The 25059-nt window shown below is 48.9% G+C and overlaps 6 protein-coding genes across 6 annotated transcripts; 3 read left to right on the top strand and 3 right to left on the bottom strand.

The window, feature by feature from the left end:
* Positions 1–5700: 5700 nt before the first annotated feature.
* Positions 5701–7259, bottom strand: EV420DRAFT_1591393 (uncharacterized protein). Its single transcript, XM_060474924.1, has 4 exons — positions 7103–7259; positions 6038–6980; positions 5967–6016; positions 5701–5936 (listed from the first exon to the last, which is right to left on the bottom strand). The coding sequence occupies exons 1-4, from the start codon at positions 7196–7198 to the stop codon at positions 5853–5855; spliced, it is 1173 nt and encodes a 390-aa protein (XP_060322148.1). The 5' UTR covers positions 7199–7259; the 3' UTR covers positions 5701–5852.
* Positions 7260–10828: 3569 nt separating this feature from the next.
* EV420DRAFT_1591381 (uncharacterized protein) lies at positions 10829–11262 on the bottom strand (the record flags this gene model as incomplete). Its single annotated transcript, XM_060474923.1, has 1 exon — positions 10829–11262. A coding segment is annotated over one exon (357 nt), but the record flags the coding sequence as incomplete, so codon positions are not given.
* A 1655-nt stretch (positions 11263–12917) lies between these two features.
* On the top strand, positions 12918–14281 carry EV420DRAFT_1487713 (uncharacterized protein; the record flags this gene model as incomplete). The annotated part of the gene is made up of 5 exons (XM_060470557.1): positions 12918–12955; positions 13021–13068; positions 13264–13559; positions 13711–13952; positions 14060–14281. The coding sequence occupies 5 exons, from the start codon at positions 12918–12920 to the stop codon at positions 14279–14281; spliced, it is 846 nt and encodes a 281-aa protein (XP_060322146.1).
* A 4706-nt stretch (positions 14282–18987) lies between these two features.
* EV420DRAFT_1652758 (uncharacterized protein) lies at positions 18988–20436 on the top strand (the record flags this gene model as incomplete). The annotated part of the gene is made up of 5 exons (XM_060478687.1): positions 18988–19008; positions 19061–19507; positions 19600–19830; positions 19863–19979; positions 20035–20436. The coding sequence occupies 5 exons, from the start codon at positions 18988–18990 to the stop codon at positions 20434–20436; spliced, it is 1218 nt and encodes a 405-aa protein (XP_060322145.1).
* A 533-nt stretch (positions 20437–20969) lies between these two features.
* Positions 20970–22127, top strand: EV420DRAFT_1652757 (uncharacterized protein; the record flags this gene model as incomplete). Its single annotated transcript, XM_060478686.1, has 8 exons — positions 20970–21149; positions 21206–21346; positions 21399–21428; positions 21488–21808; positions 21867–21887; positions 21944–21964; positions 22030–22051; positions 22105–22127. The coding sequence occupies 8 exons, from the start codon at positions 20970–20972 to the stop codon at positions 22125–22127; spliced, it is 759 nt and encodes a 252-aa protein (XP_060322144.1).
* An 816-nt stretch (positions 22128–22943) lies between these two features.
* Positions 22944–24667, bottom strand: EV420DRAFT_1317510 (uncharacterized protein). Its single transcript, XM_060468700.1, has one exon. It carries the CDS (start codon positions 24486–24488, stop codon positions 22989–22991), a length of 1500 nt encoding a protein of 499 aa, XP_060322143.1. The 5' UTR covers positions 24489–24667; the 3' UTR covers positions 22944–22988.
* Between the last annotated feature and the right edge of the window lie 392 nt (positions 24668–25059).

The raw sequence follows: 25059 nt of genomic DNA, 5'->3' as shown, positions 1-25059 counted from the left end.
CTCCATTCATCTTTACCGGGAATTTGCAACACCGACACTTTCTCAAACCTTTCCCCTGGCAGTCTTCGGCCGACAACGCAAAATTGGGACAACCAACTACCAGCGCAAATCAGTGTGTATGTGTCGTCAGGTATCGGGTACTGGTGGGTAGCTGTGATGTTGAATGTATGTTCTGTCCCACCCGCGTCTTGAACAATCAGCTCCCCCCATCGATCACTGCTTCCTTCCACAACAGCCAACCCCCACACCAACCCCTTTTCAATGCACTTCGCATTACACGAGTCTTTATCTATCTCCTCTTTCCGACCAACGTTGAGGTCAGAGTACCAGTGATCTGCGGGCAGAGGCTTCGTCATAAGCTGGTCCCACGATGGTCTCCACTGTTTTGTGCCTGCATTGCCCGTTTCAGGATACATGAACAACAACCCCCGAATCTCCGCACGCATCGAATTGACGAGAGCTGTCCATGCGTCCTCGAGAGACTCGCTCTCATAGTATGCCGGTATCATCTCGGAGTCCAGAAGAAATGCCAGTCCCGCGACTTTGTCCACCGGGTTGGTCGACACCCGCATCTGCATCTCCTTCAGCACATCAAATACAGTACCGTACGCGACATCATCCCCAGACTGCAGCTGCCTGTGAAACCTGGTCAGTAGCTCAGTCTCATACTTCCCATCCTTATGCTTGGCATGCATCGGTCCATGTGGCATGTCCCCAGCAATCACCCTGTACCTGGCCCTGCCAACCTCCTGTAGCGTCCATGCATGTCTAAACCAGTACCGATCACTGTCCAAGTTGCCATCCTTCAAACTCAAAGGCCGACCCAGCCCACTCAAGTACCACACCACCTTGGCCTTATGATACACTGCTCCGATGGTGGGCACATCCAGCTTCCACTCTTCCGCACGCATATCCTCCTGCTGTCCACCCACCTGTCTCAAACAGAGAACATCCAACCATGTATACTCCACTTGAAGATTGAGCATCTCAATGCGGATCAGCTTGAGGCTGGTGTCTTTCGGGATGGGAACGGGCCATTCGTGTCCGTTTATGGGTGTCCACACATCGACACGATTCTCCTCGTCCATCCATGCATGCGATATTGGCCGAAGCCTCAATGTCCAGTGCTCGGTTATGCCTGTGCACCACCATAGCACCACCCGATTACTGTACAGATCCCAGACTCGTCGAGGTGGCAACCTTGTTTCGACGATCCGGTTACCGACGAGTGCTTTCCATCGCATCTTTCGGTCCTTCTTTTCCCATTCGCGCAGTATGTATCGTATAGTGCTCCAGCTGCGGGTGTACCATATCCGGCGGAGGCGGCCATATGCCATGCCAAAGTCGTAGTTGTTTGCAATGCACTCTTTAAGAAGGGAGGAGAGGGATCTAGTGAGAGTGTGTGATGTTCCCAGTGTGATGTTGAGTTGATCCAAGAGGCCCTGAACACCGAGGGTAGCACAGGGAGTGTCAGCGAGGCGGGATGATATCACAGGCATTCTACCGGTGTACGCCCGTTGCAATGGAACGACGATTGACGATTCCTCTTGGCCTGTCTCAGTGTAGGCGGAGATGATGACTTTAGGAAGAGAGATTCTCTGGGAATGTTATTAATCCCCCCTCTGTTTGTTTCCTGACTGACGTACCTTTCGTGGAAGCCAAGATTTATCAGCATCAGACATACCATTTCTCATTTTTCTAGGCTTAGAATGGCAAACAGATCGAGGGAGCGCCAAACGAAAAGGTGTTTGCCTCGAGGCATCACAACTTGCAAGTCACAGCCCTTCCAGGCTGTTGTGTGTGAATAACCCGATAGAAGTCTTCGTTCTATCGATCTGTTAAATGCTTTCCCGCACGGATCAACGTAGTTCGCTTAAATCGAAGACATTCAACCAAGTTCATTTTGTTGGGATAGCAATCCCGAGTTAGTGCTAGAATGCACTCGAAGCTTCGGCATGACTAAGCGGCATGAACATTTAACCGCAATAGTAGACACATATAGTAATCCGTAGTAAATTCTAGAAGTAGTACAACTTGTATTTAAGTACGATGCCTCTCCCTCGAGAGGCTAATTAATTCTCTCTCTCACATACTCTCCTCTGTACTTCCAACAGGTTATGGGCCCCGGCCCTAACTGAACTACTTACACTGTTACCTACTTCGCACTTTTGTACATTACGTACACATACAGAACCACATGGAAAGCCAGTCCGTTTACAGAATTGACCCCCTTAAGGGCCCGGAAAATTACCTGACGTGGAAGATCAAGATGATCGACATCCTAACCGATTTAGGTCTAATTGATTATGCAGACGGAAGCACTCCGGCCCCGGCAGAAGCGGCACTGGTGGCAGATTGGAAGAAGAGCGATAGGAAGGCTCTTTCGACAATAAGGTTGCGGGTTTCGGATGGCCCGCTGGTGTATATTGCTGGTTCGAAGACTTCAGAAGAAGCATGGAATGCTCTAAAAGACATGTATGAGTCCAGGGGACCCATGGGAATTGTCCTTGTTAGAAGGAGATTCTTTAGAGCTCAGTGTGAAGAAGGGGGAAACATAGAGGAACATATTAGGACTATGAGGTCCTATCAAGAGGAGCTGGCATCCCTCAAGCAGAAAGTTGAGGAGGAGGACTTCTCTATTACACTGCTTACATCACTCCCGGAATCATGGAATTCATTCATTTCATCAGTGGACACTGCAGATTTGAAAGATTCCTACAAATTGATTTCCTGAATTCTCCAGGAAGACATCCGATTATGAGAAAAGACTTCTGATCCGACCACAACACTTGCAGCACATGGCAAGAAGAAGTCCAACTCAAAAATCACATGTTATGGATGTGGAGAAGCCGGTCACATCAGGGCAAATTGCCCAAATGGAAAGAAGAATTCTGGAAAGTCATGGAAGGGGAAAGGGAAGGGCCAGACCCAGGCACATGTTGCCAAATCGGACTCGGATGAAGAAGACTATGCATTTTGCACTACAGACACTGCACTTGTTACGCTTGCAGGGACATCATGGCTGGGGGACTCAGGAACAACTAAACATATAGTCAAGAACAGATTACATTTTTCTGACTATGTTGAGACCCCAGGACATGAAGTTATTGGTGTAGGAAAGTCAAAAGGCTTGGGAAGAGGAACAGTAAAGATTAAAATGGTTGAAGGGGACAAGACTACTTCAGTTACACTGAAGGACTGTATTCACTGTCCCAAGGCACCATTCAATCTTATTTCGCTGGGGCGCATCACGGATGCCAGGTTTGAACTCAAATTCAAGGGATCCCGGATGGATATTAATTCACCGCATGGCAAGACAATTGGCCACGGAGATAAGATTTCGAAGCTGTATAGCCTTGACATCATCGCGCCAGAAATAACTCAAGCCCACGCGATAAAACCGGCCCGATCGTGGCAGATGTGGCACCAAGTGATGGGCCACTTAAATATGGGATCAGTAAAGAGACTATTTAGAAAGAAGATGGTCAAGGGTATGGATGTGGATGAGTTAGCTGAGCCCCAGAAGGATTGCAAAGCCTGTATAAAGGCCAAGCACCATGTTGAGCCATTTCCTCAAGAAGCTCAAAGGGAATACACAAGAATAGGTGAAATGACATTTTCAGACCTATGGGGGCCAGCCCGAACTCAGGGTATCCATGGAGAAAGATATTACATAAGCTTCACAGATGGCAAATCCCGGAGAACAATGTTGTATTTTCTCAAGTCAAAAGAAGGTACGGAGATCAAAAAGAAAATCCAACAGTACCAGAAATACATCAAAGTCCACAAAGGGGAGGACCTGAAGTTTATGAGGATTGATAATGGGAAGGAATACATTAATGAGGTGGTGAAGGAATACCTCCATGGCAATGGCATTCAGTTGGAACTGACTGCCACATATTCTCCACCCCAAAACGGAATTGCGGAGAGAGTCAATTGGACCCTCGTGGAGCATGCGTGTGCCATGCTAGAGGAACATCATTTGCCGAAATTCCTATGGCCCGAGGCAGTGGCATACGCCACGTACCTGAAGAACCGATCACCAACTAAGGCCATCAAGAATGATCTAACCCCTGAAGAAGTGTTTTGGGGCATGAAACCAGACATTTCAACACTCCAGGAGTTCAGAGCAAAGTGCTGGGTGTTGCAGCAAGATAACAAAAGGTCAAAACTTGACCCGAAATCAAGGGAGTTCATTTTTACAGGTCTTACAGATGAATCTAGGGCCTGGAGATATTATAATTCTCAGACCAGACAGATTCAGACCTCAAGAAATGTTATATTCCTTGATGACAACACTAAAGAGCCTACAGACAATGACTATATTGTATCCCACCCTTCGTCGCTCGAGGGGGAGTTAGGGAACAATGTCGAGCAGACTCCAGGTGGAAATGATGACATTTCCGATGATTCCCCAGCTGCCGAAATTGCCGAATCAAAAGGGGAAATGCCCCTTGATGTCCCGGCAACCAAATCGAAGCTTCCCATTTGGCGTGGGAAGGTGATCGAGCCACATACCAAATCGGTCCGGATCGCATCAATCAATCAACCAAGTTACTGGTTGCTCCATAATCCAGCTGCAAGAGGCACGAAACCGCCGGAATTGCAGCGCGAAATGACACAGGAACCTTTGGAAACTGCAAATATAGCAGCAGACTATGCATGTCTGGGGGAGACTGCAGATAACCTCAGTGATGAGCCATTAAGCCTTGAAGAAGCTAAAACAAGGCCAGATTGGCATCATTGGAAGAAAGCAATGGATGAAGAATATAATCTATTGACTTCTCTGGGTACATGGCAGTTAGAGGAATTACCCCAAGACAGGTCACTTGTAAATTGCAAGTGGACTTATAGATTAAAAAGGGATGGTGATGGGAAAATCACCAGATACAAGGCCAGACTCGTTGCGAAAGGATTTTCGCAGGTTCCCGGCATTGATTTCTTCGAGATATATGCACCTGTTGTCAGGTTGGACACATTCCGCCTACTTATGGCCATTGCCGCACAAAGAAGCTTGATTATACATGGAATGGATGTCGTCGGAGCTTACTTAAATGGAAAGCTCAATGAATCCATTTACATGGCTCAACCGCCAGAATATTCTGATGGAAGCGGCAAAGCGGCACACCTCAAATTGACATTGTATGGACTCAAGCAATCTGGCCGAGTTTGGAACGAAAAATTAAACGCTACATTTTTGGGACTTGGATACATGAGATTGATCAGTGATCAATGTGTATACATCAGACAAGTGAAATCAGGCCCTATAATTATAGCTGTGCATGTAGATGACATGACATTGCTTGCCCAGGATGATGAAACCATGTCTAACATGAAAGAAGAACTTAAGAAGAAGTTAAATGTTACAGACATGGGGGAGATTCAACATATATTGGGCATGAAGATAGACAGAAATTGGGAGAAGGTGGAAGCTCGTAGCCACGGAGCTACACTGAAGAACTCGTTCACACAGATGTGCAAGGAACCAGCTCGGTATTCGTGAGACGACGGTACAGATGGTGGTGGTAAACTAAAGAGACGTGACATGGCAATCCCTCGTATCTATGTCACATCGGGAATAGCCGATGTAACCGGCATCCGGGTTACACTCCTCCCCACTCTAAAAAAAACAAACGTACTAGTCCAAGTAGAAAGAAACATAAAGAAAAAGGAACGCTGGAACATGAAGACCATTGTCATGGACGAAACGAACAAGGAAAGTATTATCTTTCACGGGTGCGAACATAAGGACAGAAGTGACCAAAATATTGCAACATGGCTGAAGACGATAGCAATCAAAGAAAAGCGAGTACGAAAGCGATGCGAAAGACAACGGGTAGTGAGGGAAATCTTTAGTCAAAGTCATGGTCGGTGTCGTAGTCTGAGTCCGAAGAGTCGGGTCCATCTAATACAAAGGAGCCTGGCGTTTCCGGGATCTCGGCATCCCCAAAAGTAATTCCAGCTACTCGTTGGTGAGGGAGTAGAGGGCAGGTGGCTCGTGGAGCGACACCGGCAGCTGAATCTCCAGGGCAGTTACGTGCGCTGTGCTGCGTCCAGTTCGGCGAAGATGGGGTCTTCCTGCAATGGAAACAACCTCCAGAAGCCCGAAGAGCCTCTTTCTCGGCATAGGAAAGATCCGGAAAAGGGTAACGTGAACCGTTTGACGCGGCCGTAGATGCTGTGGGATGGGTAGAAGTGATGTGGGCAGTCGGAATGGCATGGGATTGGTCACTAGTCTGAACATTCTTGATTCGAACGACGTTCTCTGCAATTAGGCTCGCCCAAGTCGTAGACATCAGATTGACCAAGGCATCAAGCTTCATGGTTCCGTAGACTGACGCAAAACCCGTAGTACTACGGACGCGAAGGGATAAAATGGGATGCGCGAAGAATAACAGATGATTTTTGACAGAAGAGTCGGTGATGGTGTAGCCAGTGCCAGCAGACGCGAGGGCATTCCGCGCAGTTTGGAGGTCTGACACAAAAGACTGGAAGTCCGTCCCAGGTGCATGCTTTACCGAGTAGAAGGCAGCAAGTGCATCCAAACGCCAGTTGGAGGGGACAAAATGATCCTTCACCTTTGCGACAAACTCATCCCATGATGCCAGCTTCTTTAACGACTCCCGGTTCTCATTCCACCAAGCAGCGGCCTCAGCATGTTCCATCTTCAATCCAGCAACTAGTATTTGCGTCTCGAGTTTGATCTTCTTATCGGCATTGAGAGCAGACCAGGCCTCAAAGGAGTCTGCGCAGCGAGTCAGCCATGTGAGTGCAGCAATCGAGGTGACATTGGCGAGGGTAGGGAGATCTAATTTCGAAGACATTGGTTGAGGGCTAGGCGAGCAAGAAGAATCAAGTTCAGTCAATGGTGATGATGAATGGTTGGGAACGGGAGATAGACGAGGGTCTGTAGCGTGTTTGTCGGGTTGTTGATGTAAGTCTGGATCGTCCAAGGCTTCAAAGACGGGTAGGTGGTACTGCTGCGCGGTACGGCGCGTGAAATGGCGTGATGACGTGGCAGCGTCCAGTGTGGGAACGAAAGCGAAAGAAGAGAGCAAGTTGGATTGCAAAAAAAAGTGGAAGCTCGTAGCCACGGAGCTACACTGAAGAACTCGTTCACACAGATGTGCAAGGAACCAGCTCGGTATTCGTGAGACGACGGTACAGATGGTGGTGGTAAACTAAAGAGACGTGACATGGCAATCCCTCGTATCTATGTCACATCGGGAATAGCCGATGTAACCGGCATCTGGGTTACAGAAGGGCACTATTACCTTATCCCAGAAGGCATATATTCTCAAGGTACTCGAGAGAATGGGCATGAAAGACTGTAAACCAGTCAAAATGCCTATGGACCCGAATGTACAGCTAGAGAAAATCCCCGAAGGTGACTCCCGAGGCACTGACACAGCCACCAGACAGTATTACCACACTGGTGTCGGATCTCTGATGTATGCGGCAAATGGATCCTGGCCCGATATTGCACATGCTGTCATGGAATTAAGCAAATATGTGCAGAATCCGGCTGCTGAGCATGTCACAGCCCTCAAACGAGTTTTCCGTTACTTGAAGGGAACTCTAGACTTAGGAATTACATATGGAGGGACTACAGATGAACTGATACCCTATTCAGATTCAGATTGGGGAGAAGACAGAACAGATAGAAGATCAACATCTGGTTATGTCTGTACCTATGCAGGGGGAGCTGTTACTTGGAGTTCAAAGAAACAGCCCACCGTAGCCCTATCCACTATGGAAGCAGAGTATATGGCCCTCATGCACACAACTAGAGAAGTAATATGGTTGCGAGCGCTTCTAACCGAATTAGGGTTGCCACCTGATGGTGCAACTACTATTATGGTCAACAATCAATCAGTGATCAAATTCGCTGAGAACCCAATATTCCTTCCACGCACGATCAAAACACATTGATATCCGTCATCATTTTGTTCGCGAGCGCATGGCTTCAAATGAAGTCAAAGTTCAGCACTGCGCCTCAGAGGAGAACTTAGCAGATATATTCACTAAAGGACTACCAAGACCATTACATGAATATTTATCTGCAGGTATTCTAGGTACTCGGAATTGAGGGGGAGTGTTGGGATAGCAATCCCGAGTTAGTGCTAGAATGCACTCGAAGCTTCGGCATGACTAAGCGGCATGAACATTTAACCACAATAGTAGACACATATAGTAATCCGTAGTAAATTCTAGAAGTAGTACAACTTGTATTTAAGTACGATGCCTCTCCCTCGAGAGGCTAATTAATTCTCTCTCTCACATACTCTCCTCTGTACTTCCAACACATTTTGAAAGGCCGCGATTCCTGCAGATACGTCGGGAGAGTGGGTGGTGTACACCTGCGGCGTCTAAGGGAAATCGAGATTAGCAGTCATGATGCTTGTCATTTCTGGTCATAGTTAGGTGCTTTGGGCTTCGATGACATTTCTGTTCCTAACGCAATCCTCAGCGAGCGTAGCAGCAGTCTCTTCAGAGTCAGCTCAGGCCATCCCGCCCTATACATTGAAAAATGAACCTTATTTGAAGTTAGTGTTCTATTGAAATAGCAAATAATTTGAGTCCGTCTACACAGAACAGGAACAGTGCTATTGGACTAGTAAACACGCGATGCCCCAGGCTCGTTCCGCGCGAATGCCTTTACTGATGGCGGAACGATTTGTATGGTACAGCATACACGGTGATGAGACGCCACTGAAGTCAAAATCAGATGAAGATAATAGTGAGTTTGACAAGGATGATACCTGATATCGGATAGTACTGTCGAATGATGAACCCGGGGGACGCAGTAGTAAAATCTGCGACGGAATCGTCGCGTGTGATAAATAATGCACACGATACATTTCTTTCCTCTGGAGATGATTTTGCCTAAGAAAATGATTAGTAGGCCGAAACGCTATCTGAGAGAAAAATTCACGGTCATATCCCGTAGTACGTATACCAGCAAGTCGTTTCTTTGCAGGGCTAACGAGTCTTGTAAATCAGTGTACGTCGTGTCTGATGCAATAACCTGTCCAGTCGGCACCAAAAACGAAACCCGCAAACAATGCGCATAGATACCATCTTATCGGACCCCATACGGAGTGATGCCGTTATAATCCGTCGAAAGCTCCTGTATTCCATGGGATCTTCTCTGAATCTGAACTGTCCTAGATAGGCATGTTGATAGCCTGTAGCAGTGGTCGGGGGAATACTACTGACGAGCCTTCTACGACGATGTTCCCCCAACATTTGTTGCACGATGAAACGTCGGAGTAACAAACGTGTCCGAGATTGGGAAAATATAATGTACGACAAAGTCGAAGGAGAGTGTGCTGCTCCCAGCCAGAATCACTGTCGATGTGAACGGAGAGGTAAGCACCAGTTGGAGGAAGCATAGTGTTTATGTACATGTTCGACGAGCAGGGTTCGGCCAGATTGGATGTTAGGAAAAGACAAACGTAAGTCAACTGTGAGTGGGTACACCCTGATCAGACACATGTTGGTCAATACAAGCTGGCTGTGAATATTTGGGACTATAGTATGGATGCAGTGCCGTTAGGGTGTTGGAAACGATATCGCGATCTTTCAGCATCGTCGATTGATGTGGGATATCCTCCTAACCATGGAGGGGTAGCTTTGACTATAAAAGTCACATGGGAGTTCGAAGACGCGGAGGTCGTTCACGACACATGATTTTGGATCTACCAGGGTGGAGGTGCGCTGCGGATAATCGATATAGCATTGAACGTACGCTGTTGGTTACAGCAGCTAAGTCACCAGAGCGCAGACCAAATGATATCAATCGATGAGGACGACTAGGGTGCTCCGTCATTCATCGGATGTCACTTGGGTAGGTTCATTAACTTTGGTTATAACGGTTATTCGTGATCAGCTCACCGAATTGTTCCCAAACGTGTGTACGTCGTCGTAGTTGATAATGGAGGAAAGAAGAACCCTTTGAAGCGCCTGTCAGATCACATTGCACTACGCAAACCCGATGACTTTTACATACCCCAAAGATCTTGCCATGCAGTCGTCTCTATCCATACATTTTGCACCTACGGGCTGGCCCTCGAGCTCATCGCAACGAACACCGGATGCGACAGAAGATGGGAGAGCATTGACATCAACATACAGCCGGAATGTAGAGATGTAGAAGGTGGACAGCTCGACGGGATCGTGAAATCGGTTGATATACAATGCGCAGAGAAACGGGAGCAGGGAACCATCGTGTTGCAGTAGGTCCAGTGTGTCGCCGGCGGAGCCGTCAATGATATCGAGCCGATATCCCTTCTGATAGTGTTCGAAGGGATGCCTACACCGATCTCCTCAGAAACCAAATCCTCCTTCACTTCGCTCAGCCTCTGCCGTGCCCCCGAAATTCATATAAGCACGCTGTCGTGAGCTTTCATTTGTCAGAGGCCGGTTCTTGTTGGAGCGCCGTGTTCAGTCTTCGTTTGCTGCTTCTGCGAGGTAGAGCTAATCGACGCGTAGGGAGAGAGAGAAGAGGATAGAAAACAAGAAAGATGCTGCACGGAACAGAGTTAGAATGGTGAGAAGGAAACGACTGGAGCAGTGGTGGTGGTGGTGGTGGTGTTACCGGCGCCAGGTCCCAATAAGGAACGGCCGGGTCCACAGCCCTGACATGGCGAACCATGCGCTGTGGCTGCAAAGGCTCATACCGTTGTAATCACACTGTTGAGTGCGTCTCGCGGAGTAGAGACTCTTTGCAGGGTACACAATTGAATGAAAAGTGATGGGGATGAGCACAATCGAACACGGAGAACCAGTTAGCATTGGTGTATACCTCGAAAATCCGGTGCAGTGTATGACTCCTTAATAAGAATCAGTGCCGTCCAAAAGGAGGAGTGTTATGAAATGGCTCATGAGACATGTGCGTCAACAATGACAGTGAAAGAACATGTGAACAAATGTGAAACGCGTAACGGGAGAGTGAGACATGGTGCACGGACCATGAGGTGTATGGAAGGTCAGCAGCAATGAGAAGATATCAAGGACAATGGGAGCATACGAATCATCCACCAAGAAACAAAGAACCACAGACTGCAGGAACGAAACACAAGCATCATGTGCGCACAACAAACGAGGTCCGTTGTTTTGCTCAAGCCTTAGCCCATGAAAATGATGAAACGGAAACCAAGAACAGCGAAACAGGCAAGCTCCTTCGAGAAAGAGACTGCCTGCGAACGAAACACCGAGTACCACCAGACTGGTGAGATCCTTCGCGAAGGACACCACCAGCGGACGTAACCACCGAGTACCACTGCACAGGTGAGATCCTTCGCAAAGGACACCACCTGTGGACATAACAACCGAGTACCACTGCACAGGTGAGATCTTTCGGAAAGGATCCCATCTGTGGACGTAACCACTGCACAGGCGATATCCTTCGCAAAGGACACCTCCTGTGGACGTATCCACTGCACAGATGAAATCCTTCGCAAAGGACTCCATCTGCGGACGTAACCACTGCACAGATGAAATCCCTTGCAAGGGACTCCATCTGTGGACGTAACAACAGAGCACCGTCTGCAACGGCATCGGCAGGGCCTTTAAGCCCACGCGAAGGCTGAGCGATTGAGACAGAGAGCATTGACGACGCGGTAGGAAGGACGGATTCCGTGGTAAGAAGCTTTCGGATTGGAGCAGTTCCGCGGCTTTGACCCAGTCGGCTACGGGATCATGTGTGGGGTAAATGGCCAGGACAAGCTGCGGTGCAGAAGAAACAGAGACGCGTCTCGGTGAAGGGCAGTGGTGATGAGGAGGAAATGAGCTGGTGTCAGGTGGTGGTGGTGGTGGTGTTACCGACGCTCAAAGGTGTCTGGTAGGTCGGGAGGGTGTGAGTGGGGTACTCGGGGGAGGGAATGGTGCACATGTGGATGAGCAGAAAGGCGTTCTGGTATGTGCACCCCAAATAACACTCAAATGGATATCTAAAGGTATGAACACCGCTAAATACGCCCAAGAGGTTGGATAGGAAAAGGGAGAGATAATCAGATGGGATATACAGGTCATTGTCTCCGCCCACTATCACACCATCACCGAACGTTCACTCTACCCTCTACGACCTCGGCACAATCACTCGCTCTGCTGTTTGTTCAAGGAGAAAGAATCAGTGGGCGCGTCTGTTTGGTGGGCAGGGCATGTTTGGTTTTTGGTGACGTCAAGCTTCTTGGGTTCCTTCCCAACGACTACACCGAATTTACGATTCACGGCCTCGTCACTTGTGGAGTTCTGACCTTTGATTAGGACTACTAAATGCTCAAGACCAAGATTGATTTCCCCGCGATGGACACACCGAGGGAACCAGGCATCGACATTGTTGGACTTTGAAGACGGATTGGATGAGAACTCTATGGCTTGTGTGCTCATAGCGAAAATTCCGACATTTTCTACTCTCACGTTGACGTTGAGGGTACGGGTTTTGGCGCTAAAACAGCAGACCTCTGTTCGGGTAACGACAAACCAAACGAACTATGTCAAGGCAACGCTTTCGAAAACTGGAGCAAAGGGAAGAGAGTTGACGAGAGCGTATTCGGAGTAGTAGGTCCCCCTTCTGTCACCCACATCATTCAGCCGTACTCACTCTTATCGTAGCCCATGTCAGGACACCCACGCTGCCACCTTGACGTGCATCACTCGTAGAACAAGAAGATAATGCAACCTTGAACCCGGTTCCGAGTATTTAACTTCCCGCGGTGTATCGACATTTTGTGAGGCGTGTTTTGAGTGCCAGGTAAGGGGAGCAGTGGAATTCGACTAACCTACACATAGGTTTTGACGCTGGGAAGACGGGTGCCTCGGGATAGCATAGTAACTTAAGGGCGAAAGGCAGATGGGGGAAGTCATGATTACTTGCGGGATTTGTGTAACTCGCGTGAGGGGGGTACACAAAGATGCGGGAGGACGTGGCCAATCATTACGGTCCTTGCATGTAAGTGAAGTACGTATATCAGGAATTTATATAATTTATCTAAAACACTGCATAAATTACAATAGAGACATGAACGTTAATGGGGGAGAAAAATATATCAGAGAGAAGGGTCAGTATGTCTGTGCAGCTAATCGAAAGCATAAAGATACTGTGTTGCCGGAGTCAAGACACTATGGTAACAACTTCCAATTGTTTCAATTTCCTCCCCCGCTAGAGTCTTGGTCGGAGTCTGTTGATCCTTCCAGTATGTTTCGCGTCCTTCGTTGTTGGTAGCATGATACCCAGCTGTCGATTACCTTTCGATCCAGGATCTTCCGACCGAGCTCGATAGAGAGAAAGATTTTCAAGACTCCGGCCCATTCTCGTAGCTTGCGAGATCCGAACCACCGCCACTCAGCGGTCTCTGACGCCCCGTTTAGGGATACAGCCGCTGATGTACGAGTTGGTCAAGCTAGTGGTAGCTTCACCATTGATCGAGGCTGCCGTGTCGGTGCACTGGGTGTCAAAAAACGAGGTGCAAAGAAAAGGTGCAAAGGTGCATCGACCGGATTTGCAGTTCCGAGGTGCAGTCCTGGCTTGAATTTGACGATTCCTCGGGAGGGACGTACGTCTGTGGTGGGAGGAGTGTTGGAGCTTGCCGTGATGGGGTGAGGATTTCGTCGTTCTCTTGGTAATGGTAGAACAGCCAAGCCCCGCGGTATGAGCTCGTTTTATCGTCTGCTGTAGTGGGCGGTGGACTGAATGGGGTCTTGTAGTGAACTGGCGCTGGGATTTCACACGTATGGTTCGTGGTGGACTACCATGCACGGCTTTCGGATGGGCATCTGATGTTGCAGCTCGTCTATGGATCCACCCACAAAATCGGCCGACAGCGTCCTTCCTCAGAACACTGCTGTCGAACGCCTTAAACCGTGCCTTGCAGAGCCTTGACGAAATTGTTTGCGTATTGGCGTTGGATGTCGGCCCGCAAGGCGTTATCGACGGGAAGTCTCCATATGTGTGGAAAGGACGTGGCTGGTGGTGCATAGGCAGATTTCCGAGATGCAGATGCTCTGAAGCACAATCTCCAACCTTGTCCCGCTCTTGCTATCTTTCTCATCCCAGCCCGTCTCTCAATCTGCCGTAGCGAGGCCATTACAGTACTCTCTGAGAGGTTGGACCCTGCAACTAGTTTCCGGCATCCGAGTGCGTTTCCTTCAGTTTGTACCAGAGGCGTTCGTCTTGCTGTATCTGCACTCGGAGGATTCGGTACACACCGCAGTGACATGCAGGCGAGGAGGAGCGGAGAGTGCTAGTGAGGGTTGGACCATGATGGCCGCACGGTGAAGGAAGACGTAGATATGGGGGACTGGATGTCGAGCAAGTCTTGTAGTGCGCTGATGAAAGCAACGAGGAGTCGCTCAGATCTTGCTGTGTGAAATTTGTGCACATATCCTCTCATCACCTTGGTCGCGTTGCTACTTCAAACATTCTGGATTTAACCGGCGCATTTCGTATCACCACCTCACTTCCAGACTTGCAGCTCCCGCAGTTCCTTTCTGATGCCTCCATCGATGGATGGACATCTCGTTCATTGTCCAACCTTCTCATCCGCATGCATGCTTTGAAGACGAAGTCTATGTGCCGTGTGATCGTGTCTGTAACCTTCTCGACCTCGGCGAGGGAGGGGTCACTTCAGTAGTCTAGAGGGTGAACATCCTTCTCGTTTAGAGCATTTTGTGGCTGATATAGATGGTATTGCGTGTTCCACCCGGCTGATGATTACTGAGCTTGCACGTCAACGTCATATCCCTGCGGCTTGTCTTGGATTTACAGGAGGCCAATACGCGGATGAGACGCTACCACGATGAAAATTCGATGAAGGGAGCAGTAGGTCTAACGATAATCATACCTGATATCGATGACGGACTATCGACTAAGACTGATCCGCGCCAACCTCTTCAGAAACCAAATCCTGCACTACTTTGCTCAGGCTAATCTCTGCCTTTGGCGCGCACTCCAGAAACCCACACCGTATCCGTGCGTATAAGACCGCAAGAGGCCAGTTCATGAACTTCTTGTCGGAACACGTTCTCTCTCTGTTTGTTGGTTTTATGTCCAATGCGTATGAAGAATCCAAAGCGAGAAGACAGTGCATGGGACGGAGTGGGCGTGGTAGTGAGGAAACGGAAAGCTCGGTGTCTGTCTGGTTGGGCCGGCCCGGGCCAAGAGTTTGGTTTTGGTGACATCACACTTCTTGGGTCCTTCCCGACAATTACACATTTACGACTCACGGCAAGCGATTTCTCTTCTCACTTTATAAAATCCTGACCTTTCCCTGCAGCTAAGTTTCAAACGCTCGAGACCAAGGCCAAATTCTTCCCGGCGGATGCACACTGGAAAAAGTAGACATCGACTTTGGCTGGACTGAAGACGGAGGTGAGAACTGCTCACAGTGCAAATTCCTGCCCGCTCGTGTCTTCTGCGTTATTCTCCCTCTCACGTTAATTTGGTGCTGAAACGACAGTCCTTTGTTCGGCAAGGAAGCCGTCATCAATGTCGACCACTGGTGCAGAAAGGACTGTCAAAGAAGTGACAAGAGCACGCGCCGGATGATACGTAGGCCTGGCCTTGATACATCACCCTTCCTTCACCCACGTTCAGCCGCACTCACACTTGCCGTAGTTTGATCTTATCCGCCCAAGTTAACACGGCTATCACTTCGTTTGAAGGATACCCACCACGCATCACTCGATAGTGGACAGCAGCCAATGTATGAAGTATCTTCCGAGCAAGACCATGGCTGTGAGACGATTTTAACACCCGTTTGTGCACGGGGATGGTAGCCTAGGGAGAGGCGAAATTCGTGTTCAAACCCTCCGCTACCATTGGTTCCCACTTTCGCCACCCCTCACCTACGCCGATAATCACGACCTCTCAGCGTCATGCAACACATCCTCTATCTTATCAAATTTTCACAACCGGTATCCAGATTGGACTCGATATGCGTATCGTTTCCAATAATTCGCGAAGGTGTTGAGGACATCTTGGGCAGGCTGCATGGGCTTTTATTTAGACGTGGATGGAGGGTAGAATCACAGCGTAGCAAACTCAGCCCATGCTAGACGTTTACTTCTCAAGTCCGCGGTTTCTTCTCGCCAACCTTCCGTTCTGACGGTTTCAAATACAGGTTCTCCTTGGCTTTCAGCATAGACGTTCTCGATGTCCACCTCTAATAACGCAGTGTTCGTTTGACATCCCCTAGTTTAGGTGGAACTCTTGTTCTCGGCGCGGTCGTCTGCGTCTTTCAGTCTGTAACGGGTAGTAAATTACTCCTCGTACCTGGTGCATCTGGCTGGTAAGGCCTTTCTTCAGCACTGTACAACGTTTCAATCATATCCCCTTTTTAGCGTGTCCTCGTTAGCATGGGACAGAGTTACAATCATGCCGTGCACCCATACTGTAAGTCTATCTCGCTTGCTTCTTCATAAATCCGGCTAATCTACGCCTAGCCTTCGACGTTGGGATGCCTCGAGATAAGCCCATAGGGGAGACCTGCTGGTTATTACACGGTACTTACACGCATGTAAAGCACGTATTTATATCAGGAATCTAATTTATAATACTTGACTTGCATAAGACAAATATGAGAAAAAGATGCATTTACAGGACAGAAATACACTGGACATAAGGGTTGGTATGGAGTTTCCAGCTAGGCCGCAAGTGTTCTCACCCCAGCCCTCCGACTGCTCGTTCTTCTATCCGTACTATACGCCGACTCGCGTACTGAAAATCAGGGTCGTTGACGGATAACCTCGCTGCGGGCACCGTGTTATATGGTCGTGCTTGAGAGGAATTACCCGCGGGGGGGGAATGCAGACCTCCGAACGGATACTTCAAACGTCTTCATTCCCAGCCCTCTATGGATCCACCCTCCAACATTGCCCGACAGCGTCCTCCCTCAAAACACTGATCCCAAATCTCGCTTTGCAAGGTCTCGACAACAACGTTTACGCACAGGCGTTATCGACGAGCGTCCATACGCATGGAAAGGGTGAATTTGGTGATGACGAGGGAGTCAGATGCTCAAAGCACAATCCCCAATCCTGCCCCGCTCTTGCTATCTTTCCCATCCGAACGCGTCTTCCAATCCACCACAGCAAAGCCAGAGTGCGTTCCTTCTGTCTATCATTTTCGTACCGGCACATATTCACTCGAAAGACTTGTAGGGACGCATAGAGTGAACTCGGTTGGATGGGAAATGTCGAGGCAGTAATCTCGCTTGCAAGTTGCTTCGTATTTAGGTTGGGAGAGATTGAGGGATGCCCAGATGCGGAACCAGACTACGAGTGCGTAAAGTGGGCCATCACCACGATTAGTCGGTGGACGAGGTAGAGTGTATAGTCCTGCGATCATTCCGGATTTGAGCCCAACTGATTAATGTAAATTAGAACGATGAATGAAGGAACCTTGAAAAACTTCTCATCATCTTGAAATCAACCTTTTCACGCGGGATGGGATATACCGATATCTCCAAAGATACTCCCAACATCTTGAGAGGTGCTGATATCTGATCAGTACCAGTCACCCCCACCACCACGGTGTTTCACAAACCTAAAGCTTGAGCCCCGTCGTTCATCCATTAGTCGTGGCGATATCCAACGACGGTTCACAGGAGGAAGACCCCTCTTGAAGGTTAACAATTAGTCTGGATGCTCGTATGTTCGTAGCAGAAGGATTTGTCTGAATTTGCTATGGGGTAGTGGGGTACCATGGGAGTTTCGTCATTCGCTTGGTGAGGGTAGCATAGCTTTTGGGATGCGGAGAGTATGATGGCTGCGTGGTGTCGGGGAAGGGTAGAGGTGATAGACTGGATGAGGGCTTGTAGGAATGTGCAACAGGTTCCATGGTTTCGGTCATTCTGGTGATGATAGTCGGAGCATGAGGACATCTGAGTACGCCGAGTACAGACGTTCCGAAAAACGTTGTCCACACTGCCAAACAAGGCAGGTAAAATCAAAAAATTAGATAAATACAAGAAAATCGTAGAAATAGCAATCAGACTTCATTTGTGCGTGTCATTCAGTAGAAATATACGAATTTAATGATCCATGGGTGCTGCAGTGTGTCGTAAAGATAATACTTGAAATAAGAGCACCTGGCTGATGAAGGACTGTTGAGTGCCGCCAGATTTACATGTTCAGGCTGTCTCGCACCGAACAGCCGGTCACACCTTCGTTCTTGCCATCATTGTCATTCAAGAGACAAGAAAAGACAAGACAGCTTTGAAGAACGATTCTGCATTCAGTCAAGCAGGCGACCGCTGTGATTTTGCCAGTTTCGACGTCGACAGCTCTCGGCCTCCTGCTACATAACACCATAGCCCGCTCGCACCATTTCACTGCGACCAAGACACCTGCAACCGGATATCCTGGCTTTATTTCGTCGGTATTCACGGTTAGGAATGGGCTAGTGGAGGTTCGGGCGTTGTAGACTGGGAAACTTTGGAGAGGGCGCAGTGGCTGGTATGCTAAGCATGCATCTTCGAGGGAAGTTATCCGCTCTCATTTCAGAATGACTTATTGCTGTTTACAAGGGAGAAAACATCTCTACAGTCTCCCACACTACCCTAATTATGCTCCGCCGCTGCCTCTCATTACCGCTAGCACAGACCCCGCTCATGACGTCCTACCACTGACTTATTGGCCTCATACCTGTTACGTTACCTCTATACACCTCGTACATCCTCGACGAATCTATTTATGATGCATTACGCTCACGAATGAAGGCATCATGCTGTTTTCACGATTTTCTTGCATTTTTGTATTTTTTTATTTTACTTGCCTTGTTTGGCAACCGCGGACAAAGTTTTTCGGAACGTCTGTACGCGCTGCTGACGTGACCGTCTTACACGATCTCCACGATCTCGATCCTCACGCCGTCGCATCGACCTCCAGCCTAACCCGTATATTCCGATAACCCCTCTAAAGTTTCCTTTCGCAACCGCCAGACAAACCAGCACTCCCCTTCCATACTATACTGCCATTACCACCATGGCTAATGGCGTGCCAAAAGTGATTTCACCATTCGCGTTCCTTGGCCAGATTTGCGATATCATGTATCAAGAGTAGCTGTGATCAATTTGCTCTCGGAGAATATTTTATAGAGTGTTTGGGTGTTTGGAGTGCAGGTGCGAGCTCAGGCACCTTCGAAAGAGACTTTATTGAAAAAGATTCACATCCGGCCCTTTCTCAGTTGACATCATTTCTGAGTCCTCTCTGGTTCTTACTGCACACTGGTCTGCACTCCTCGCAGAGACCGAGAACTGGATTGTGCCCCCCTTGGACCTTAACTGGCTGGTCGCATCTTGCCAGTCTGTCGAAGAAGATCACCGACTATGAAGACGAGGCAATGTTGGGTTCTGATATGGAACGGAAGGATTCGGAGATTGACGGTGAGGTCGGCGTTGCTGTGGTTTTCGATGAAGAGGAGCAAGGAGACGAGGTCGAAGATGAGTTTGAAATCAGAGATGACGAAGAAGAGGGCAGGGACGGAGGTGAAGTTGGCGAAGAGGTGCTCGTCATTGATGGCGAATTCTCAAAATCCGCAAAGTTCAAGCTGCCGACAAGGACCTCGTCTCCCCATACTCTGTCAATAGTTTCTAGGTACAGAGACAGATCACTGAGGTGTACTCGGCCCTGATCATTGCTGTCAACAAAACCTTCTCCGTACTCTCCATTCTTGGATACGGGTCCAACCTCCGTCACCGCGAAAACCAGCTCATGGAGCTCTTCGACTATCAGAGCTTTCGTATCCCGACAAAAAAATACCGCGGCATCATTGTCTGGTGTACCAACCTCATCCAGAGTGACGCTGATGAGTGCATCAACGTTGACGTACGAAAAGGGCATGGTCTGAGGATTGTCAGACGAAGCAACACCCTTCTATCGCTCCGAAGCCTCACCGCGTTCAAAACAAGCTCTATCCTATTGCGTTCGGCGCCAATGAGCCCATTGTTCTAGGCACGCCTACCAGCGCTAAAAAGGTATGCTTGTCGAGTTGCATCTTGATTTTGTCGCTGACTATTTCTCGATATTCAGACCAGCGTTGCCATGCTTACAATCCCGAACGAGCTGTCCACGTATCATGATGAAACTACCGGCTCTTTCGAGCTTGATGCGTTCAAAACCATCTACGCTGCTTCCATGAAAGCACTCTTCCAAAAAATGGTCAGCAACTTCTTCGGTAGCCTCAAAGTCGGCGAGCTTAGGGGCGAAACGACGAAGCAACAGATTTCTGAACATCATCGTACCAAGAACCCCTCCCTTCTTCAGCCCTCCGAACCTTCTCTACAGTCCCCATCATCATCAGAACTCGCACCAAGAACAAAAGTCGAGATCTTGTACTCGTTCGAGACATACTTTCCCCGGATGAGGTCGCAAGATGATTCTCTGGACCTACGCGAACTCCCCAAGAGGTCCTGCTGCAATATTTCGGCCTAAACACCGTCCGAAGAGGCGTTTTTGGTATAGGCAAAGAGTCTGTCGGTGTCTTTGTTGGAGAAGACGCAGCAGTCGAAGCTGACAAAACAGATGACGACGTAAATGAGAAGGATTTAGCAAAGTTGGCCTACGTCAACCACCATGTTTGATCTGAGCGGAGGTGCTGGAACCCGCAGAGAGGACTATCCTTCCCGAGCTCGTGGATAAATCAAATGGTCATATCTATTTTGACCCTTCTTATCGACCTTGCAGGCTGCAGCAGTAGTTCATCGGAGTTCCTGAAAAGGAGGCAATCAAGCGACGAGCGAAGCCTCTTACGGGATAAGTCTTCGACCAGGCTGGAAAAAATCAAACCCTGGTTTTCGGGAACTCATGCGAAAACGGAGAAATTCATGGGGAACGTGGTGGGGAGGGAGACGATTACTCTGTTTATCAAAGATGATGGCTGCTCCACCGAAGATCCTGACTGAAGAAGCCAACGACGCCGAGTTCGTTTTCTCCTTCCTTTTCGTTTCGGTATCCATCACGCCGATATGTCTCGGGAAGATCGTTCTTTAGTGGAGGAGCTGTTCACGGATGGATTTGCTCAGGTTCTCGTGTGTACTGGGACGTGCCAATCTGCTAGCCCATGCGGTCGTCGTGAAAGGAACCCAGATCTACAATCTGGACAAGGGACGATTTGTTTCCGCAGGATGCGCTCCAAACGCTTGGACGTGCGGGTCGACCGCAGTATGATACATACGGCAAAGGCATTATCATCACCTCCTAGCTCCAGGACCTGAGCAAGCTCAACCAAAATCAGTCTATCGAGTCTCAATTTGTATCCAGGAAGTTGGTTGGCAACCTCAATGCGGAAATTGTCTTGGGCACGATCCGAAATTGCAATACCTGGCTGAGAATACACTTATCTGTAGGCTTTCCTCTATCTCAAATGTGTCTTCTGTTGATTGATCATTTTTCAGTTTCGTGCAAATACTTCGCTCGGCGGGTTTGTACGTACAATGTTGGTATCAATTATCAGGATGACAATGTCGAAGCCAGCCGTTGTTAGATACGCACCCTACCGTTAGACTCTAAAATTCCACAAAATCGAAGCCACAACGAACGGGTATCTATACGATGGCCTACCGACTGGTTTTACTCATCCCGCTTCTCCTCTCTCCTCGCCCTCGTTCTCCCGCTCTCATATCCTCCCGGACATCTTCTGCCCATCTTTGAGCTTATCTTCAACGAGCTCTTCTGGCTGTTGTACGCGTCTACGATGCTGGCGAGGTCGATGGTCGTTGACCTTCTGATCGCCTTCACCTGCCTTTTCCGACTTGGCTTTTTGACTTCCACAACGATAACGGCGTCGAGCTCACTGAGCTCCACGGTGAGCTCGTCGTATTTCCTACTTATTTCTTGTGTTTCTGATGTTCTTTAAAGTTTAGCGTTGCTTTTTCGGCCCCAAGGTTATTACGGCGTCGTGACTTGTTGACCAACAGGTTCCATGGCATATCTTGTGAAGTTGAGTGAATCCTTCGATATCGTTAGCAACCACTAATCTGCGCTTTTTCTGGATCTAATCTTGTGTTAATCCCTACCATTTTACAGGAACTAGCTCAGTTTCAGAATGGTAAGCCAGACAATCCCAATTCATTCACACCGTCTGTTTACTCACTTTATCAGGATCTATCAACGAAGAATTATGATGCGGTTACGGGATGGTATCCGCCTCGCAATACGACGGAAATGACTAGGTGCCGAGTCAAACAAATCAAGCAGGTACAGCCTAGATCAGAAGAATATCCGTAGACTGCAAGATACGGTGAGTTCGTGCATTTTCTCACCTACATGACACTCAACTATTGTTTTACAGGCTTTGGAGCTTATATGATGTTGAGAGTAGGGTGCAATACATTATGTGGATCTAGTCGGCAAATCCTTCATTGTTCGAGACAGCTCCTGGGAGGAATTAGTTGCATCACAGACCGCACTTTCAAAGAGTCACATCCAACACCTTCTCATTACAAGTACGGGCCCATTTCCCTCTGGTTCGTACCGCAGACCAGTCTACACTTCCTTGCAGAGACCGAGAACCGGATGGCGCACCTACCTTACTGACTGGTCGCATCGATGCACGAGTCGTGTCATCCGAGGACTCCCCCAGGACGTGGACAAATATGCGACAGACCGACAATAGATGATAGAAGAGGTCGACCGATAACAAGCGAGCAGTTCTCTCGACTCGTCAGTCCGTCGAAGAAGGGCACTGACTATGGCGCTGAAGACGAATGCCAATATGGAGTGGAGGGGTATGACAGGTCGGTGTTGCGAGGTTTTTGATGAAGAGGAACAGGAGGACAAGGGTTTGAAATACGAGATGAGTTGGACGATGGCGATGGCGATGCGGCAAGGCTACACCTGAAAAAGGCAGTAGCATGGGTTTTCACAATCAACAAACCTTTATGCCTAGCAGTGACTGCGTGTACCCTTCATAAGAGCAGTCCTTTGCACCCTCTCAGGTAGGCATAATAACGACTCGGTTTAAGAAGAGCTACTACAATGTGTACTTAAACAAGAATGTTCCAACACTCTTCACTAAGACTCTCTAATTGCCTCCATTCTTCTTTATCGGGAAATTTCAACACCGACACTTTCTCAAACCTTTTCCCTGGCAGTCTTCGGCCGACAACCCAATCTTCGAACCATACTGAATGAGCACCAATCAGTGTGTACGTGTTGTCAGGTATCGGGTACTCGTGGGTGGCTGTGATGTTGAACGCATGCTCTGTCCCACCCGCGTCTTTAATGATCAATTCTCCACGTCGATCACTCCCTTCCACAACATGAGCCAACCCCCGTACCCACCCTTTTTCAATGCAGTACAGATTACACCAGTCTTCATCCATCTCCTCATTCCGATCAACGAGGATGCCGTGGGGTCTATCTTCGGGCGGAGGCTTCGTCATAAGCTGGTCCCACGATGGTCTCCACTTTCTGCCTGCATTGCCCGGTTCAGGATACAAGAAGAACAACTCTGCCCGACTCCACTCATCCAGCGAATTCACGAGTGCTGTCCATGCGTCCTCGAGAGACTCGCTCTCATAGTATGCCGGTATCATCTCGGAGTCCAGAAGAAATGCCAGTCCCGCGACTTTGTCCACCGGATTGGTTGACACCCGATTCTGCATCTCCCCTAGCACTGCAGTCACACCATACAAAAAGACCTGCACAAACTCCAGCTGCTTGTGAAACCTGGTTAGTAGCTCAGTCTCATAATTCCCATCCTTATCTCTTCGGGCATGCATTGGTCCATCCGGCGTATCCCCAGCAATCAACATCTTTCCCCCAACCTCCTGCACTGTCCAAGCACGTCTAAACCAAGACCGATCACTCTCCAAGTTGCCGTCCTTCAAACTCAAAGGCCGACCCAGCCCACTCAAGTATGTCACCACCTCGGTGTCACGATACACTTTTCCGATGGTGGGCACATCCAGCTTCCACTCTTCCCCCCGCATGTCCTCCCCTGGTCCACCCACCTGTCTCAAACAGAGAACGTCCAACCATGCATACTCCGCTGCAAAAAGCGAATCCTCCGCTTCAATATTGAGCATCTCAATGCGGATGAAGTTGAGGTTGGTGTCTTTCGGGATGGGAACCGGCCATTCGTATCCGTTGATGGGCGTCCACTCATCGACACGGTCCTTCTCATCCATCCATCCATGCGATATGGGCAGAACCGTCCATGTTCTCTCCTCTTTTATGCCTGTGCACCACAATGGCACCACCCGATTGCTGAACAGATCCCAGACACGTCGAGGTAGCAAACTTGGTTTGACGATCCGGTTACCAAGGAGCGCTTTCCGTCGCATCTCTCGGTCCTCCTCTTCCCATTTGCGAAATGTGTCTCGTATCGTGCTCCAGTCGTCGGTGTACCATATCTGGCGGAGGCAGCCATATGCCATGCCAAAGTCCCAGTTGTTTGCGATGCACTCTTCAAGAAGGGAAGAGAGGGATGGGGTGTCCAGGGTGTGTGATGTTCCGAGTGTCGTGTTGAATTGATCCAACATGCCCTGAATGCTGAGGGTAGCGCAGGGAGTGTCTGCAAGGTGGGATGATATCACAGGTCTTCTACCGGTGTACGCCCGTTGCTTTGGAACAGCGATGGACGATTCGGGTTGGCCTCCCTCAGTGAAGGCAGAGATGGTGACTTCGGGAAGAGAGATTTCCTGAGAATGGTATCAATTTCCCCTCTGCTTGTTTGCCCACTGACTAACCTCTGGAGGAAGCCAAGGTCTATTAAAATATGTGTCAGAATCAACCAAAGCATCACCAGATGATTGTTCTTACTTGGGACTAGTCTGTGAACCCACATCGGAGGGTGGTTCTGGATGCGAGCGTGGCGACGAGTCTGGTGCCGCCTCCAAAGCAGGACCAATATCTTCTGAAGGATAACTACCATGCTGCTCTTGCGGCTCGGACGACACGGTTGTGTTGGAATTCTCGTCAAGCTCAGGTGTTTTGTGAGGAGATGAATCTTTACTTGTCCGGGAAGTCAAGAAGACGAAGCATATGCGTTTCCAAATCGACATCACACCGCCGAAAAGCCGTTCGACCTTGGACGGTGCTAACGTCGTCGTA

This window comes from Desarmillaria tabescens (genome assembly GCF_030435595.1).
Source record: "Desarmillaria tabescens strain CCBAS 213 chromosome Unknown EV420scaffold_134, whole genome shotgun sequence".
In the NCBI taxonomy this organism is placed as follows: domain Eukaryota; kingdom Fungi; phylum Basidiomycota; class Agaricomycetes; order Agaricales; family Physalacriaceae; genus Desarmillaria; species Desarmillaria tabescens.
This window is presented reverse-complemented; position numbering and strand designations above follow the sequence as displayed.